Source organism: Platalea leucorodia (assembly GCF_965183815.1).
Source record: "Platalea leucorodia genome assembly, chromosome: 9".
Lineage (NCBI taxonomy): Eukaryota > Metazoa > Chordata > Aves > Pelecaniformes > Threskiornithidae > Platalea > Platalea leucorodia.
The window spans coordinates 8,455,492-8,475,130 of record NC_138831.1 but is presented as its reverse complement, the minus strand read 5'-3'; the positions used below and the strand labels follow the sequence as shown (position 1 = coordinate 8,475,130).

General features: G+C 42.8%; 1 protein-coding gene across 9 annotated transcripts in view; it reads left to right on the top strand.

The window, feature by feature from the left end:
- MAGI1 (membrane associated guanylate kinase, WW and PDZ domain containing 1) overlaps positions 1-19,639 on the top strand; it is a gene marked incomplete at its 5' end in the record, with an annotated part of 358,756 nt that overhangs the window by 280,962 nt on the left and 58,155 nt on the right. For 7 of the 9 annotated variants that reach the window (XM_082321194.1, XM_082321190.1, XM_082321189.1 and 4 more), the window contains 6 exons: positions 2,037-2,247; positions 5,776-5,858; positions 9,144-9,179; positions 13,706-13,763; positions 16,101-16,189; positions 17,253-17,345. In XM_082321194.1, the coding sequence (XP_082177320.1) occupies positions 2,037-2,247; positions 5,776-5,858; positions 9,144-9,179; positions 13,706-13,763; positions 16,101-16,189; positions 17,253-17,345 (570 nt within the window). The remainder of the gene's footprint in view (positions 1-2,036; positions 2,248-5,775; positions 5,859-9,143; positions 9,180-13,705; positions 13,764-16,100; positions 16,190-17,252; positions 17,346-19,639) is intronic. The other 2 variants (XM_082321191.1, XM_082321192.1) reach the window with 2 other exon arrangements.

The window sequence follows — 19,639 nt, the reverse complement described above, 5'->3', positions numbered from 1 at the left end:
TCACCATCACTGATGCTTGGTCCTTTGTGCTCTGGTCACTTCCTACCACCATGACAGTTTTCTTTCCCAGCCTCTGATGAGTCGTAGTAGCTGTCATGCCAGTTCCGACCTGCCAAAGTCCTGGCTCTAACATCTGTATGGAGCTTTAAAAGGATTTAGGCTGAGATTTAGCTTTGATCCTCTCTGGGCCAAACTGTCAAATGGCTTTGAGGGTTGCGCTCTGTTACATCTTCCTAACCCAAATAACTCCTGGCTGGCCTAATCCCTCCCAGGCTGGAGTTTCTGTCTCTGCTTACCAGCTCCTTTACAAAGTTTTGCACCTAAGGGTACTTCCTCATGTGTAGTGACATGGCAGCAACCTCAGCCCTCGTCACAGCATCTGATTTTGGGAGGAAGCTGGTGGGAGGTGCAGTTTGATCTCCTTGCTGCCTGTCTCAGTTTGGTGCCCCTGAACTGACTGTAGCATCACTTCTCTTCCTTGTTTTCCTTCACAAGATGAAATAGTGGAAGGTGCAGCTGATTTGTCACAAAATATCACACCCTGGCCCCTTGCCTCCATTAAATGGGCACGGAATCAAGAAGAGTTATTTCTTGTATACCAAAGTGATTTCTTATGCTTATTTCACATGTAAGTGTGCTAGCCATATTAAAATGCTCCTGCTTCTTTAGAAGACTTCTTGATGACTTGTGTTTTCCAGACTTTGGCATGTTTACATTCGCAGTCTTAAGTTGGCGATGATTCATTCATGCTTCTTTATCTTGTCATCTTCTACCTAAAAATATCGAATGCCAGGAAGGCTAGAAAGCAGGCAGCTGAGGGTATTGGTATAGTCTAGATATTTTTCTTCCCTCTTCTCCCAGTTTATTGGTTTCAGTATCTTGCCTTTTTGTAAAGGCAGTACAGAGACTAGAAATAGCGCAGGAGCTGCAGTTAACTGCCCCCCCAAAAAACAAGGCTGTGGGCTGGGAGTTGAGGATGTCGGTGGTCTCTGATCTGGAGAGCGGAGGTGGGGTCTTGGCTGTGAAGCCCTTTCAGTCCCACTGCTTGGGGACTTGGCAGAGTGTGTTGCCTGCCGCATCTACCGGAGACTGGTGGTCTCGGGTGATTTGGAAGTACTGCCATTGATTTTCAACACCTGCAAGAACCAAACAGAGAAAATTCCTTTGCTAGATACAGGGGTAATTTTAGAATTTATCTGTCTGTTGTTGCCAAAGCCTCTCTGGGAAGGAGTTAGGGGCACAGACCTGCTTTGTGGAGAGCGTTTACTGTGATGAGGGGTGCAGGAAATGAGCAGCAGTGTTTCATGGATACAGCTCAAAACTGCACAGATATAAGCATTAGAAATGTTGCCTTAGAGGGAGAAGGGCCAGATACATCATAAAACACTCCTGACTGACTTTGACTGGAAGGATACAGTGATGAGCCTGGGAATAAACCTCCTCAGACAGCTAGAACAAGCACTACTGAGCAGCAACCTGTGGACACATGGTGTAGTGCTGACATTCGTTTTAATTTTTAATTTAAAAAAAAAAACATACCGCAGTAAAGACATTCACCATTAGCTTGTTGACTTTGAGCTTCTGGCTACCTTCTGCACTTGTAAAAATCTCCCCTTTTGATCATTCTTCAAACAGGAAATTTTATTCTCCTAATTCCTGTCCCACAATTGGCACTGCGGGAGTGAACCTGTAAGCCTGCTCAGAAGCCCATTGAACTCATCTACACCAGTGAGCCTTGGCCTCAGACAGCTTGGAAGACTTTGGTACCTCAGCAGGGCCTATTAGAGCGAACGCAGTAGCTGATCACAGCTTCTGATTTGCGCTGGCGAGGGTCTGGCTGGCAGAGCGTGTGTGGGCAAAGCAAGCTCATCCCTGCTGGCAAAAAGACTGCAGAGTCTCTGCCCTCGGTTCATCTGTTGCTGTGTCTTGCAAATTAAAAAGCAAGGAGAGGAAAACTGTAAGGATAAACCTGGAGAAGAAAATGGGAGGAGAAAAAGACCGATTTTCAATTTTATTTGTGTTTGTTTATTCTACAGCAGAGTCTGGTGACCAAGACGAGCATAATACGCATATCATAAGAGAGACAGCCCCACCGTCCGCGATTGATAGCCACACCAACGTTCCCACCACGGAACCATCTCAGAGCCTCCCTCAATACCTACCTCCTTCTGCCGAGGATAACCTAGGTCCTCTGCCGGAAAACTGGGAGATGGCCTACACCGAGAACGGAGAAGTCTATTTTATAGAGTAAAGCACATTTTTGTTGTTCTAATTCCATTTCTCTCCCTCTCTCTCTGGGCATAAGTAAACCTCCATGGATGCATTGTGTGTATGTATTTGTGCATATTAAATATTTAGTGTATACAGTTATGTTGCAGAGCTGTAAGTTCTTTACTGCTTCTGAAGGGGTTGTGCATTTCCTCATTGGCTTAACATCCAAATTACTCCTGAGTTCAAAGGCGGGGGGAATTGTTCGTTTTATGAGGGTAGTTACAAAAGCAACAGACACTTATAAAATATGGGCCAGTTGTTTTCACGGGTGGAATGAAAGCTCCTAATTGAAAGGGCTGAGACTTCATTTCTGGAGCCTGCCTCTGTGCATAATGCAGCAGAGAGAATTCCTCCGGTCATGTGCTCAGGCGGTAGCAGAGCCAGGGAATGGACTTTGTGTGTTGTCCTCTCGTCAGAGCAAATGGGCCAAACGTGTTAACATGCTCCAGTGGTTTGCAGAAGGCATAGCTCAGTGCAGAGTAAGTTTGGAAAAGCAAGAAGTACCTCGTGTTCTGCAGACTTTGCCTAAGAGCTGAGTGCTGTCAGCAGTTTTATGATGATATTGATTTTTTCATGCCATAAATAATAGTCTCTAATTATACTTGTCTAGATTTATTGAGATAGGAGTAACTTATAAAATGGGACCTGTTAGTGGAAGAGATTTCTTACACAGTGTTTAGCTAGACATTAAAATACAATTAGCTTTTGAAACTCAAGCCCTTAGCTGCCCAAGTAGAGGAAGGGGGTGAAGAATTGATTTTGGATGTGATGGTCTGTTTAATGTGGTCTTGGAAACTGAGATTCTCTGTCTGTGCACCAGAAGCCAGAGGCCAGTTCGTACAGAAGAACCTCCTCTGCTAATGCCCCTCCTGGGACTCTGGAGAATCATGCTGGATTAGGGCAATGAGGGGAGCAGTCCTCCTCCGTCATCAGGAGAGGGGACTTTTGGACAGTGCCAAGGAAAGGTTCGTCAAAGCAGGTTTTCCCTTGGCTGCAATGGCAGGGGAACACATCAGAGAAGAGTGCCAGAAGATCTCAGGAGCTGGGAGGACTGAGAGCATGGCAGCAGTTCTTCACCAGCTGGGAGAGGGCTGCTGTAAAAAAGGCCATCTTCCAGGGTGCTCTCAATTACCTGAAGAGGCTCCACCAACCCCCTAGTGTAAGCCAAAGTCTAGAAGGCACAATGCAAATTCTCTTCAGCTGCATATCAGATGAAACTGAAATGTGTTGATTATCCTGAACGTGGTGTTCTGCCCCTCATTAGGTCCTCAGGGTGCCTCATTCTTTGACGTACTTTCTGGCTTTAATGTATAGAACACAGCCTGAGTAATAGCCCATCCAGCCTGCCATTTTCCTCCCTGGAGGAGGACAGATGATGAGCAGTAAATGCTGCGCAAGCAGCCAATTGTTGCCTTTTTTGTCCCCATGTGGGCCCCTGCTGTCCTTCCTTACAGGTGCTTCAGCAAGGGGTTCTGCTGCTGCCACCAGTTTCCCCCAGACCCGTCCCCATCACTGCTATGTTCTCTGCTTGTGTTCTCTTAGCAATGCAAGACTGTAGCACCTTAGATAATTCGTTAGACCTTTTGCAGGAGAATCATATATGTAGTGGAAAAATATAGCCTGCAGACAGGGCTGTCGGACATGAAACTCTGGTAGCACACCAACTGCTTCCTTCTCTGCAGTGCAGATTGACCGTTTTGAGGATGCATATGCATAAGGGGTGATGTTTGTGCAAGAACGTGTTAGTGTGGATGCAGCACTGAATGACTGCAGTTCCATTAATTCTAAGGACACCCTGAGCCTAGAAACAATTTAGTTTGATTTGTATCAAATTAAGAGAGCAAGCTAATGAGCTGTGTGGACCCAAGCTGGCTCAGATGTCTGTACCGTCATCTACAGCGCTTTGGGTTATCAAGTCAGGGTGCTGAAGGGAACAGTATGGGAACATCTGAGCTGCTTGCACAGAACCAGCACAGGTCCAGTGGGGCCAGAGCTGCGTGTTGGGTAACCGATCCTGATGGCTTGTAACTGAAGCAATTTGGCTCTTGAGATATGTTTCTCTGGTGCTTTAATTGGGATTTTCATTACCCAAAGTGTCCCAGTCCCTCATTACCCTGCATGTAGATCTATGCATGTTAACAGGTCTCACAGAATCCTGTCCCTCTGAGTGTATGACCTGAAAGGTGTTTAGCTAAACTCTCTGTGCCTCAGCAAACCGCTGTTGCAAGCCTTTGGTGATCAAGACAAAGTTGCAAGAAATATGCAAATATTTCATTGCTCTCCTCCCACTGCCCTCTTTCTCAGCTAGACTACACTTTCTTATTTGTAAGTTGGCAGAACCCCTCTGCTTTATTGATGTTAATTTGCCTCACTTGCTGAATTTCTGCTATTCAGTTTTCTAGTTGGCAATTAATTGCTCTGAAACATACAAAAGGATTAAATGCATTTGCTCATCCTGCCTTGGGAGGGCTGGGTAGTAGGATGTGTAAAACAAGGATCTTTTATTTACGCCCTCGGATCCTAGGGGCAGGGCAGTGCCCTCTTCTTGCAGTAAAGTACAAGTTTGCTGGTCAGTTGTTAGTTCCTCAGGGATCGTAGCCCTCATTACAGCATTTCCAGCTTTGGGAGACTGTTGTGAGGCTAAGGTTAAGTTTGTAAACCTCTCTGAGACCTTGAAGGAGAAGCAAATAGCATTACTACAGTATTGAAACTTAAAACTGTTAAGCAGTGTTAAAGGCTAAGCTAGATAAATGATACCTCAGGGACTGGAGGGCTATCTTTGCAGGTTATGTCTAAGATGACATCAGGTTGTAGAAGAGGCATTATATTACAAGATTGTCTCCATATGCAAATGAAATGATGGGAGAAAATAATTTCTAGAAAAATGTATTTTAAGCCTGTTCACTCTGCAGCCTTCACTGCTGGGACTGGCATCGTGATATTGTCAGGGCGCTTGTAGAAAGGAGGAGTTGAAAGTAAAGCTGTTCAACTTCCATCAGAGGCTTTGACAGAACATTTTTATTTGTGTAATTAAAAAGTTTTCACTGGAAATTTTGCTTTTGACTAATGCTTGGGTCAAATCTAGACAAATGTCAAAGGTCTTTTGCAGGAACAAAGGTCACTGCGTGGTTTAGGGAGGAAGGGAAACTTCTGTCTTTTTGTCAGGAGGCAAATGGCTCAGAGACAGCTCCTGGAATTTCAGAAACAAACCACCAGAATAAAAGTTTGGAAATTAATGTTATAATATTGCAGCTTTCACATGCATCCTTCTAGTCAGGAATGCTGATCTGTATATTTTCACTTTTCACCTTTGTGTTTTCAATGCCAAGATTCTTGTGATTTAGTAGACTAGTTTGCAAAACATCAAATTGTAATGCTGTTTCTTCTGAAGCAAAAGTATGCCTTCAGGTCTGTTGAATAACAAAGAGGAAGTATACTTTTATGTCACTGATACTTCAGCTCTGCTTTACTAACAAAGGTCATATTTCCATTTTTGGTTTCCAGCCATAACACAAAAACAACATCTTGGCTAGATCCACGGTGCCTGAACAAACAGCAGAAGCCTCTAGAAGAATGTGAAGATGATGGTAAGAGACTGAAAATAGTGAGATAATGTGTTTGGTCCGTTTCTAGGTGGTTTTCTTCCTTTCCTTTTCTCTTTTCCGATAACCTGTGTTCAGAAATACTTAAAAAAAAAAAAAAAAAAAAGGTTTATTAGTAAGTGCATAGAGACAATATCTGTTATGTTGTTGTAAAATCACTGTCTGTGTATGTAAGACAGCCATTGAGATGGCAGGTCACTTAATAAACATCAAAGAGGTGCTAGAAGTAAGATGCCTCTTTTTGCAAAGGTATTCGAATAGTCGCTGGTGCTGAACAAGACTCAAAGCTTTCTAACACGTTCGCTCCTTGGATCGCTGTGTAGGAGGAAAGTGACTGAGTCTCTGCGTGCTCCATTGTGTTACGCTTCAACCACCTGCTCTACATGAATTTGAAAGGGTTATGTTGTTATTTCCTTGTTTGAGCAGAAATAACTCAATTGCTTCATTTCTACTGTTAAATTCTGACAGTCCACTTAGTGTTATGATTGCTGAAAACAAATTCCATTTGAAAGTGTAGATGTGTGCTATTGGAAATTCACACTGATGTAATTTTGTATTCCTTGAGATGTTGGAAATGCAAGCCACTGTCCAATTTAGAGCAGCCAAATACAGGACTGTTAAAGGAGGTTCTTTCCCTGCATCCTTTAGGAGATGCTGGAGGAAAAAGGGAATCATGATAAAAGTAACTTAAATGTTTGGGAAAACCTGTGTGGAAATTTTGGTCTACTGACCAGGAAAGGCAATGGTATTCTAATGCATAATTTTGGCTAGCACAATGCTATCATGGTGGACGTGAAAAAAAATTGAAGGGTTTACCTCGTCATTGTTAGTGCTGTTCTTGTAAAATTAGTTTTCATAATATGATTAACCTCCTACTGGTGTGAGTCAGCTCAATAAGAGTTACGATTTTACTCTGGAAAAGGATCAACTCACTTCATCCCTTTTTTGCTGGTAGGTTCAAATCTGGCCTCCAGAACTGCTGTTAGTATTTTTGCACATGCAGTTTTTCAACCTCTGCTTCCTTTCACATGTGAGATTTTGTAGGATGTGAGAATTTGCCTGTGCAGCTTTCGCTGCCATGACGAAGCAGGTCACCAAGTTCTTGGTGCACAGTGCAGCGTGCACCCAGACCGCAAAGCCCAGGCAAAAACTGAGCATACGGAGCTGACGCCTGCTTCAGATCCTTAGCAACTGGCGTCATCTGTCAAGGAGCAAGCGGAGGGAGCTAGATTAATGAAGGCCTTGCTCTGCACCTAAAAATGGATATGTCAGTGGGTAATCAGAACTGGAGCAAAATTAAATAATAGCATATGCAGGCAAAGCTCCCTCCTCCTTGCAGTTAAGCATTGCTGGCAATTGAGAGAGGAGGTTGCTAACTTTCAGCACAAGCTTTCCTCTTTCAGAGGGTAGTTTTCCCTGAAGCACAACTTCCGTCCTGGCTTTCTCTACCAGCAAGACTCCCGCTACATCAATAGCCCCGGCAACGCCAACAAGCGGCACGTGCCACTGCGGGTCAGCGCGCCCCGCGCTGTGCCCTGAGACAGGGCAAGGAGCAGCCGTAGGATGAGCCAACAGCGGGTGGCTGAGCTCCTCTGTTAAACAGTTCTAAGTCTCCTCGCAGAAGGGAAAGTCTTTCAAACCTCTTGTCATCTTAGCAATTATGAAACAAGCATTGGGATGATTTATTTAATTGGGATTAGAAACATACAGCTGGGTAATTTTTTGTATTCGATTAAGTTTATAATTTTACAGAGTAGTGGCATTTTTGTTTATCAGGTCCTTAAAATCAACTAATTTCATCTTTCCCCACACCCCTTCACTTCATTCACTAAGCTGCTCATTAACGAATATTGTTAACATTCAGTAGTTCAACCAGTTGCTTCATAGGTACAGCAGTGCACGGCGCTGTTTTGCTTGCCTGCTCTGATCTTGCTTTGCACATAAGAATAATTATGCTTTAGAAAACAATGTGAGCACAAAGAAGAGAGAAGGTTATTTTTACTGCATCGTAGAAGCTGGACATTTTTTGGCAAGGGTCACTGTTGGGAGTATTTCCACTGAGGTCAGTGGGACTCCTCCGCTGTTTTGTTCGGTGCGTGTGTGTGCGTGTGAGTTTTCAGGCTCGATCCCATCCCGTTTGTGGTTGTTATAAATGTTAGATGTCGTTTCAGATTTCTTTGGGTGCAGTTGCCTTGTGTTTTTTCTTCGTCAGGATACATGTCCCTAACAAGTTTTTGGTCGTTTCCAGTTGTTTAGGCTATCAAAGGAAATTGCAATTCATATTTCACACTAATGGTCCTAAACAACTGTTTTGGTAGAATATATTGCAAACAGGTCATTGAAGTGGTTTTTTCAGGTGTCCAAATTTTCAAAAGCAATGCTGTGACACTATATCTTTTGTTTGCTTCTATCATTCATTTATGTGGCTTATACTTTACCGTATTAGGTCCAGGATTGTTTTTATCATCTTTGTTCTGGTTTCGTCATCATCTTTCATTTTCAGACTGCATTATTATTATTTATAGGCTAAGCAATACTTTAATCATCTGTGTCACTGTTAACTTATGAATATGGAGCAGATAATGATAAATGGAGCAACAGTGAATATTGATGGCTTTGTGTGTTTGAAAAATTATGTGATCTTTGTCCCAGGTGCCCCGCTAAAACCGGTGCATTCCTGTATACGCCTCACCAGTGCATCTGGACGTCAGTGTGGGCCTGTGACTCCAGTTAAACAAGGCGCTTCGCTTTGTGTCTATCTTAAATCATCTGAGTGGTTACAGTCAAGTCAATTGGACCTTGTACGCACATAAATTTAGGTACTTTCTCGAAAACCTTGCTACATTCGTTCTTGTTTAGATGCAAGGTTTTCCCCTCAGATTTCTTCATTGGTATTCAGGTCTGGCCTGCTGATAGATCCGTGTGTCTACAGAACGGATTGCAAGGGTCAGACCATACGGATCTGAGGGAGAAGCTTCGCTACAGTGAGAACACCACAACTGTATTACTTTGCCGTTTCAGACTGTGACATGGAAGGTAATCAATTGATACAGATTTTTTGAGAATGCAAGAACCGGTTCTTTCATTATCTACATCAGATCCATCAATATTCTGATCGCTAAAGTGTGATAAATGGAAAGCTTGGGCTCAGTCTGTAGAAAATTAGTGCTGGTTCTGCTGTTTGCTGTAGGGAATTTCTTGCTTGGTGCTGGTATCTGAAATTTTCTTTTAATTTTTTCTGTCTCATTTACTGCTCTTCCCTTGGAGAAGAAGGGGTACACACGGAGGAACTGGACAGTGAACTAGGTAAATCATCCATCTCTCGTTTTGATGTTTGACTTCAACTGCACTGTTTTAAGCCTTTAATTACTTACTTTCTCCTTTGTATCATTTTGCATCTTTTAGTTTTTTTATTTCAATAAGCCTAATTTATCAGCAACACTTCCCTCGCACACAAAGCATTAATCTTCCCCTAGCTTCAGATCTACAGTGTTTTTCTTAACTGGTTCAGAGTTTGAAGAAAGCTGGAGAGCCTTAATCTTACAAAGTTTCTTCAAAGTTGCTTCCTCCTGGACCCTGCAGAAGTCAGGGGCTTTTCCATTGGCATCACTGGCTCCGGGAAAAAGCTTATAGATGCCAAAGTTGAAACCGAGTAGCTAATGATGCTTTTTTCACTGGGGCTAGAGACATTTCCCAGGCAAAAGCAGCAAAGTGTGATTCAGAAAGTTTAAGAATTACATAGGATGCTTCTGCTGAGCTTGTGAATGAAACAGCAGAAAATTTTGCCTCAGTAGGTGATTTTATAAACAGATGATTTTTGATGATGTGGTACACTTTTATTTGCTGCATCTTTTTGTGAAGAATGCTGTCTTGATATCTAATCTCAGCGGTGCTCATTCTGTTTATACTGCTGGTGGAGGTAGTGGTTATTTTTGTTCAGCTATGCTCTAGTGCACTTGGAAAGCCGAAAGGCATAAGAGGTTGCATAGGATTTTATTTCCACTAGGTCTATTATTGCTTTTAAAGAGGACTATATTTACAGTTTATAGTTCTGTGTACTGGAGGATTGTATTACCAGAGAATTAACCTCTGGTTTCTGTAATGACTTGCAAGTGTATTCTGCTTCCCGCTTCTGTGTGATTGATAGGGCATCAGCAGCCAGCAGCTATTGAGTGGACTTTTAACACTACTCCAGGAACTGTTCTTCTGGATAATATGCCTGGAATAATGTTGCAGGCCTAACTTTTTTTAGTGCAAGAATTTGAAAGAAATGACAATTTAAAGAAGAATGCAGTCACTTTAGTGGTACATTAGCATTATGCGCAGCTCATACAAATAATCAGCAGCAGACCAAGTAACATCAGAAGTAGGTGGATGCACACCAACAACCTGCAAAGATTTCTCATTAAGGTCTTCACAAAGGGTGAAAGAGAGAGTTTAAAAAAAAGCAGATTTAGGGTCAATAATGAAATGGAAATGTTCCCTTTTTTCAGTCTGATATCAGGATCTAGTGCAAGAGAAGAGCTGAAAAAAAAAATGCAGGGAAACTCATTAATTGATAAGCCTGACCCCAGTTCTGCAGGCACTTACATACACAAGTGTTTTGCTCATGAGATATCGTGAGATGTTCCCTTTGTTTTAATGCAGATAAGCTTTATTGAGCTCACAGCCCATCGATATACTGTCGAGATTTGCAAATGTAAAGACATTTTCAAATGGCTTAGTTGGTTACAGCAACATTAGGGAGGGGCATGAAAGCATATGGCCTATTCACTAACTATACTCATGATTAGTATGAACTGATTGTTGCTAGATATTTAGCTCCTTAAGTTTATTAAGTTTCTTTTCTAAATATAAGAAAATTAAAACTTGAAGCATGTGCACAACTTCTTGTTTTCCGAAGAAGTGGACTGAATATGGAGAAATAGATCACCTCTCTTTTAACAGAAGGTTATATGAAGGACACAAAATTTTGATCTTTGGAGTAGAATTTGACATACCCTTGGGCAGCTCCTCCTGGATCCACAGAGAGCAGTAAGAGCTGAGTACCCTGAAGTCATCTCCAGCTCCTTTATAGTGATGCATAGGTCCGGCTAAAATCCCTTGTGATTGGAGCAGTTCTGTTTTAGGAATCCATCCATCCATCCCCTCTGTAGGGTCGTATACTAAACAAGAGCATCTCAGTAGGAATCCATGTATTCACCCCAGGCTTAAAAGTATAAAATTGGATATTTGTCCATTGAATTTGCCTGCTGACAAATGCTCTGAGACTGCAGTGCTGCATAGATGTACCAAAATAAAAACCATATGGCTCAGTCTGACTCCTAATGATTCAAAATATTTTTGGAAATCTTATATTTGTGATAAAATCTAATGCTCTGGGTCATCTTCAGTTTGGCAGGAGAGGTAGAGAAGAGAGATGAATAATTTAAAGTCGCTAAGGAGCCAGACTGTGCAACATGGCTATGGAGAACATTGCCTTTTGCTTTAGAGAAATTTCACGGGCTTTTAGAAGTTGAAAAGTGCATCTACGTAATCAACAAGTAATGTGTTGAAAGCTGCAGCGTTGTGTATTGTTACTTCCGAAAACACAGAAATGTGTTCGTTAAATGGAAAGCTGCAGACATAGAAAACTGGAAAGATTTTGGCACAATACTGGTTTTGGGGTTAGGAGAGTGCTGGTTTTCTGACCTTCCATGAAAATTCTTTAAAAGAAAAGAAAAAAATAAGATTTAGTACCAAAACTTTTTGTGAAGAAAGAAAAAGCAAAACATTTTTGTTTGAGCTTTAAAAATCAAAAACACGTAGTAGTCCAAAATAGGTAAAAGATATTCAGCAGGAAAAATTGTGGAAAACTCATTTTAAGGCATTTGTGCATTGCTTCTCCCTTCCTCCATTCATTTTTTTTTCTTTCTTCCACCCCAGCTTGGTCTCTTTACCATTCTACTTTCACGGTAGAGCAAAGAATTAAATGGCTGCCACAACTTGTGATTGTCCTAGGACTTAATTTAATTGCACTGAAACTCTTTAAGCCAGCCCCACAGTGTTTTCACCACGTGGGACTCCTTTGCAAACCTGAGAGTTCCCTTCGCGAAAAGACTTTCAAGATTGGGCTCTAGCTTTCTAACTTTTTCTCACATACACTTGCACGGTGTAAACGCAAATCTGTTTCTGAAGTGTTAATTTCAGCTCGATCTGCTGATAAAATTGTGGAGTATTTTCATGCCCGAAAGTTAGCACTGGCTTGCATTTAATGGCTTATGTCTCAAGGAATCCAAAGATGTTAAACCCAATAAGGATAAAATAACGATAAGAATGGAAAACCTACCTTACATCTGCAAATAAGGGACATGTGGAGCAAAAACCATGAAAATTGATTTCATCTGATCTCCAGCCAATTCTGAACACAAACATAAACTTTGAGTAATTAGTCCATGTGTGTTTGTATAGATTCTGTTCGTCTCCAGTCTGGAGATATTTCTATCCTTATGGCAACATAACTGAATTCTATAAATGCAGAACTAGATAGTTACACTTATTCTCATTAATGGGCCATTTGTTGATTGTATTGGCTCAGCAATTGATGCCACTAATGAAAATAAATCCTTGCATTTGATAATAAACAAGCATAGATTATTTGCTATCAGTCTTGTCAATTTAGTGATAAATTTTGAGGAATTATTTCGCATGGAGTACTTGAACTTGTCTTATCTGACAATGGCTTTTTTTTGTTATTATTTTTATTTAAATGAATGTGCAGAGTCTGTGGGGCAAGGACCACACTTGCACAGTCCATAGCATGGTGGAGCCTTCTTTCAAGTTGATTCACAGTATTACACAAACGCACCACTCTGTTTTGTTAATGGGATTATTATTTCAGTACCCACAGCCAACGGGAACATTGTGTTTAAATGAGTGGGACAAGGATCAGGCCCTTAAGTAATACATGCAGCTTTAATAACCCTCAGTTGGATGCTGAAGTGATTTTATTACATTCACTAATTATAGTTAAAGTACTATGTGCAGTCTAGAAAATCAACAGGAACAAAAGTGGATACATTTCCAAATGTTAATTTCATCCTCAGAACTGTTTTTGTTAATTATGCTAATTAAAAAAGGAAATCTCTGTTACATGTGATTATGGCAATATGTGTTTTTACATTAAGTGCTCTGCAGTGAAATACATCTGTGTGTGCCAGCCCCACTTGGGTGGATTCCACGTGCTGGGCATTTACATTAAACTCACTTTGTCCTGTTTCAAGATGCACTCTTGCGTTGGGCTCACAGATGAGCAATGCAGTGTAAATCCCTAAGAAAGGAGTAAAAAAGGAGTAAAAAAAGACTTCTTTCAGCAGCGGGGATCATAAATGGCTTGGCCCTTGTACAGGAGATGAAAGTGGTCTCTCTGTTAGTGTGCTACAATTGCTTGCCATAATTTCACCCATCTTCATATGCTGGCCCTAAAATGCCTCTGGCATGTTGCCTGCATCGACTTCCACTGCAATGCCTCCATCCAGAGCCATGATGGTCAAACCAGGAAGGTACTTGAGGCACTCCCAGAAAGGAAATTTATTGATTATTTGTTCATTTAATGCAAAAAACAAATCTAAAATTGACTGGCATGGGCATCTTCCCACTGATTTGCTAACCCAGCACTGGTGGGACCGGCTATGATGTTGGTGCCGTGCTATGCTAACCTTTAAAAGGAGGCTGTGATTGTTCTGAAAACTGTTCGAAGGAAAGTCTGAGCTACTGATGAGTTTTGCATGCTGAGCAGCACCTGTCAGAAAAAACTTCACTGGAGGCTTCAGTAATGCTTTTTCTATTTCCAGAGTTGCCTGCTGGTTGGGAGAAAATTGAGGATCCCGTATATGGTGTCTACTATGTAGAGTAAGTGCTGCTCTCCGGCTCTGGTGTGGCTTTTGGGTGGAGGAAGGCTTTTCTCCGCAGCGGTCTGTGTGCTTTGTTGGTAGCATCTCATACCAAAGAGGAGGAGACCTTGGCCCCTGTACAGGCTGGGGGATGCCAAAGGGTCTGGGAGAGGGAACGGTGCCTTGCCATTCCCCATCCTCTGGTAGGCTCTGGCAGCAGCACCCTGGGGTGGGAGGGGGCTCATGGAAGGCAGGAACACCCCAGGTAAGCTCCAGGGGTGAGCTCAGGGGAGACACGAGCACCCCGAATGAGGGCATGCAGGAGCTCCAGCACCTCACAAAATACTTTTATTCAGAGAACATTAACAAGTCTGCAATTAACTGAGCTCGATCCCCTTCATATGGTGCTATGATCAAAATCGGAGTGTGCAAAGCAGACCACCAATTCAGTGACAAGTTAGAAGACACTCAAAAGGAGGAATGGATGAGCCCGTGGGACCAAACGGCCACGGCAGAGGTTCTTGCATCAGGCTGTGTTGTTGCGAATAGAATTACAGGTTTAATGGGACTCTCTCCGGAATTAGAACAGCTTCTTCTTTATCTGGATGTCAGATCACTCCCTTGGGAAACCAGAGATCTGAGTTTTGTTTCATTACTGACCCCATAAAATGAATTTTTAATTATGTGTATACTCCTGTCTAGTAGGATGGCTTACGATAGCCCTCAGAATAGACATGGAATACAGTGTCTGTCTGCTTTGGCTCATTTCTGACCCTACCATCTGTGCCTAGGGAAACAAGGTTAGCAAACTGTGTAATTAAGGCTTGGCATTTATTTACCAAAGACATTAAGAATATTTTTTGGCTATTAAATGCCATGCCAAGAGGTCCTTACAGCATTTTTTCCTGTCACTTTATATATACATGCCCATTAGTTTTGTGGCACTCCTTAGTGATGAAATTAAATAGAAAAGTAACAGCAATGAGACATAAGTTTATTTTACTTGCTATCTATAAGGTAGCAAGATGGTTATAATCTGAGCATTTGTCTCTGTCCCTTCCAATTCAGGCACTCTATTATTGCACAGTATGTTTTTATTGAGAAACAGCTGTATCATGAAAAAGTTTATATCATTTTTAAAGTAGTTATTATTTTTCTTAACTTTCTGAAGATATCTTGAAATGGAAATCTTTTACAGAACTCATTAACTTGTTTTTATTTGATTAGTTAAATTTCTTTTCCAGTGATTTAATATTGATCTTTAGCAGAAAAAATTCTGAACATAACTATCTAGAGTGCTTCGATCGTAATTACTTGAAAAAGTGGTTGTTTGTTCATTCGGGGTTTCTTTTTTATAAAGATACGTGGGACAAGAGACAATGAAATATCGAGTTCTTAATGGTAAACTTTGTTTTGGATTCAAAGATGGGCTTTAAGGTAATGTAATTTTCTAAGGTCTACCTGTTCCTCTGCTGTAGCAAAATCAGTATTGAAAAATTGCTCTTGAACAGGTGATGAGCAGCTCATGTCAGCTGCAGAGAGTCCCCAGACCTGCCCCCACTGCGCTGGCATCTGTGGCTGGTGTTCGTCATTTGGTTTCATAAAATGGTTAATCCTCTGCAGAGTGTATTGCTTGTCTGCTGTGTTTAGGGCTGGACTGCTTTTTTTTTTTTTTTTTTTCCCTTTTCCTGAGATTGGTAAGAAGCATTGGCTCTAAACATCTCATACGGGTCAAAAGCTGCCTAATGGCCCTCCAAGGAGGACAGCTTGAAGTTTCACCAAATGCTGGTTTCCACTGGGAGTATTTGCTGGTGGCTGATTCTGAATATCTTTTGATCCATTTGGAGCCCAGCTTTTCAGCTCATAGCCTGCATCCCCACGGATATTTTTAAGACACCCTGTTAATAGTGTGCATTGATCAGATAGCTGACAGATGTTACCAGTTGTTGGTTGTTTTGTTTGGTTTGGGTTTTTTCTTTTTTTTAACTTCAGTGAGTCAGGGAATGACTGCACCTCTGGGAATTTGATTAAAGCAGGGATGATATAGGCCTGTCTTTTAAAATGCAATCAGACAGAGCTCCTTTTCTGCTTTAATCTCATTTTTCACAGAAAGATCACTAATTTAATGTATTTGAAGGAATTAGCCATTCCTACTCAAGATGTGGTATCAATACTGGAATCCTCTCGTTTTCCTAAACATGCTTTTTGGCATGACTAGGTGAGCCTTGCTCCACATACACTGCTGTTGGGTTTGTTTGATATTTTACTCCTTTCCTCAGAGGAGTTTCATGCCTGGCCATCATTCCTGCTTGTCACATAAACGGTTTCCTAATTTATTGCTCTCTTTCATCTCCAGCCACATCAACCGGAAGACACAGTATGAAAACCCAGTTCTTGAAGCAAAGAGGAAGAAACAGCTTGAGCAACAGCAACAGCCGCCAGAAGGTTGGCATCACCGAGGGCATGATGTTTGGGGTTTTCATGAGGAAACGTGCCCTCCCTCGCCTTGGCAGCACCATGCCAATGTGTTTGTCCCTCCTTCTGTGGCCTTAGCATTTAAAGGCAAAATGACGTGCATAGGAAAGGTTGCATATGCCCTTCACATACGATGCAGCAAAAGAGAAAATCTAAACTGTATAACCACTTAAACATAGTAGCTTTCACCCCTGTTAAAGGGGAGGGATTTTTCTTTTAATGTCCTTTATTTCTGGAAAGTTTCTAGGCTTCCCAGAAACAATTAAAACACATATTTTGCTCTTTAATCTGCTCCATCAAGTTACTTGCTGTAGCTGGTGTCGTTCCAGTCTGCATTGGGACTCATAGGCTATCGAAAGGGATGAGGAGTGGGCATTTACATGCTCACTAGAGAAACCCCTCTGCATGAGAGACTTCTTAACCCAAGACCTTTGGATGTTGCCAAGCTCTAACATCTGAAGTAATTTAATTATTTTAAAATATTTTTTTTCTTTTCCTTCCCTCCCCCCCCCCCCCCCCCCCCCTTTTTTCTTTCTTTTTTTTTTCCTTTAAATGCAGCCCAACTGCAGTGAGGGGCCTGTGGCATTTGGGTTTGTTTTGGTACCTTCATAGCTTTCACACCAAGTTATTTCACAACAGTTATTATCCAAGGGGAAAATAATTTAAGCTTCAACATTCCTCCTGCAGCCCCATTGCCTGCAACATCAGCTCTTCTACTTAGATGCCATGAGTGCCATGGGGAATAGATTTCATATGAATGTCGAGACCACTTAGATGCAAATCAAGTCCCAAGTTTGAGTGTGAGGTAGGGTGTCCCAGCAGATGGATCAGTTGACCCGGACGTAGAGAGTCCTCCAGATTTGGTTTTTGAACATCCTATTCATTTTATTCCTTCTCTCCGTGACTCTGTTTCCTCTCTTGCCATGGTTCTCACGTCTCCTCTGCTTGAACCCCACACTCCCAGTGTGTGTCCGTGCAGGAGCTCATAGTGCTGTTGTGAAACGAGTAACATTTCCCTCTCTGCCCTCTCTAGAATGGACAGAGGAGTGTCCATCTCTCCCACCACCCGCTGCTCCAAACCGTGTTTCAAACAACCAGGAGGCAGTTCGGGAAGCACCAGTGCAAGGTAACAACCTTGTTAAACCAGTTGTAAAAGTGCAACAAGGTTTTTTTCCTGAGAATGAAATCCCCTCAGCCACCAGCAAAGGGAATATCCTCATGACTAGTGTCATACACCAGGGCACGTGCCTGCTTATCTGAATTGCCATAGATTTTGAGACTAGTTGTTTTGAGACCACATTTGTTGCCAAATGCAAGAGGCAAATGAGATCACCTGCATCAAAAAAGGATTGTGGCTATTCTCTGCATAGCCGTCCAAGTCTTTAAAAAGGCATGGTGAAAACATGAGTTAGAACATCGGTGGGATTTAACAGCAACTGCGGTGGATGCAAGTGCAAGTAGGAGGAGACCCTTTTCTACAGATCTGTATGGATATGCAAGGATTAGGCTTTTACACCTTCTAAACTCTACTGAGTTTAGAATGTGGCTCTATTATAAGATCTAGTGCAGAGATTTCTTTCTGTTCCCATAGGTCAACATTCCCTCCCAAAAAGCAGCAAAAAATCCCACCATGTTGCTGTGATTTAGACACAGACATGCATTAACATGGCCATGTTCTAGTTTGAGAGCCAAAGCCAATGTCACCCCATGTCTGCATTCATGGGCAGGTAGAGTTTCAAGTTAACATAGTTTAAGAGCCCTGGAAACTGGTCAGCATGTTTGGGAGCTGTGATGTGTATAGGTTGTCGGCACTGTTTGGCAGGACCTTGGGTTTGGAGTGACATCTGCGCAGCCAGCTTCTGGTATTGCCATGGATGAGTCTGGCTTGCGGCTTCATGGGTTTTCCTTTTTGTGTGCCTTGAATCCAAATGAAAATTTGGGGGAGGAGGGAGGAGTAGGAGCATGGGGGAACACCAGAAGAGGAAGATCCTCTGCCATTCGGAGAGCTTTGCAGAGCTACCAGGCCTCCATGCTGAATCTGACTTTCTGTAGTAATAGAGGGCGAAGAGGCACCAATGCCTTGGCCACGTTTTAGGGACAAATTACATCGTGTTTCTGAAAAATCTGTGCTGAAACTCCTGGGAAGCTCTGCATGAGGAGGGAATGATAATAGGTCCAAATACTGCAGGCCTACTTTGATTGAAGTTGTACATGTGTACAAGTACTTTGGGCTACTACAGCCTTATTTATTAGTGTCAATGGTCTGTGTATAGCCAACTGCTCACAGACCAGTCACTTGTCTTAAATAACTAACCAGACAGGACATGAATCGTTCCTGAATTTGCAGCGTGAGCTGAACCATGGCCAGATCAGGTTGCCAGCAAGGGTTCCACTTGTACCTGTTGCAGTACAAGTGCTCTCTGGTTACAAGTGGTTGTAAGTAGGCTTCATCTTTGGCTACATCTAAATTGCGTAGCAAGCAAATGGCATTGCCCCGGTCCGCAGGAGCCAGAGGCTGGGAAAGGTGAGAGAGGGGGAATCTGGCTGGAGCACGTCATCCTGACATTGCTGGGAGCAGCCGGGGGCAGGCTGGCCCTGGGAGCTGGGCCATACTCCCGTGCTCTGCAGGTCAGCCGTGGTTTCCGAACGTGAGCCTGGCAAGGGTGCTGCTGTCCCGGGCTGCCTTTCCTGCCGTGAAGAGCCAGGTAGCAGCAGATCAGCCCTTCCAAAACAGACGTGCAAAATTTAACAGTATCCAAAGGCCCCAGTGCATTTCTGAGGTGTATTAGGGTACATTAGAGTAATCCAGTCTTGCAGCAAGGAAAAACGCGGGAGGTCTGGGGATGGTACCCTGACCACCAGGCATCTGGGGTTAGGCATTTCATCAGAGTGCCCCAAAACAGCTGGTCTTCCTTGGGGAGACATCTGTGAATGCCACCTCTGCCTTTTACACTGTCAGGCTGAAGCGAGGGCTGCCCAAGTATCCATGCATGGCAGTGCAAAGGACCCGTCATGCAGCGGATGACGTTAAAAGCCTCACTCAGTTCTCTACCCACTCCCAACTGCCAGCCACAAAATTTTGTAGTAACGTTACAGGAGAGCATTAGCCTGTCTCAGCACCACCCTGAGTGACATGTCCTGGTACCCGCTGATGACTCCTCCTCTCTTTCATTCCTTCCTCTTCCTTTCTCAGTGCTGCTCCCTCTTCTCCTGCTCCCCATTTGCAGCAGCTGTTTCCAGCTTCCCTGCCCTGTGCCCAGGGGTTTCCGTCTCTCCCGCTGACGGCACTGCTAGCGGGGACGTGGGTACAAGGACTCCTCGTTGTGCCCCTGGCACCACTTCCTAGCTGGGGTTTTGTAGATACGCTCATTTAAAATGTGGTCCCCTCCCAAATGCTGCAGGTGGGATATAGCCTGTGGT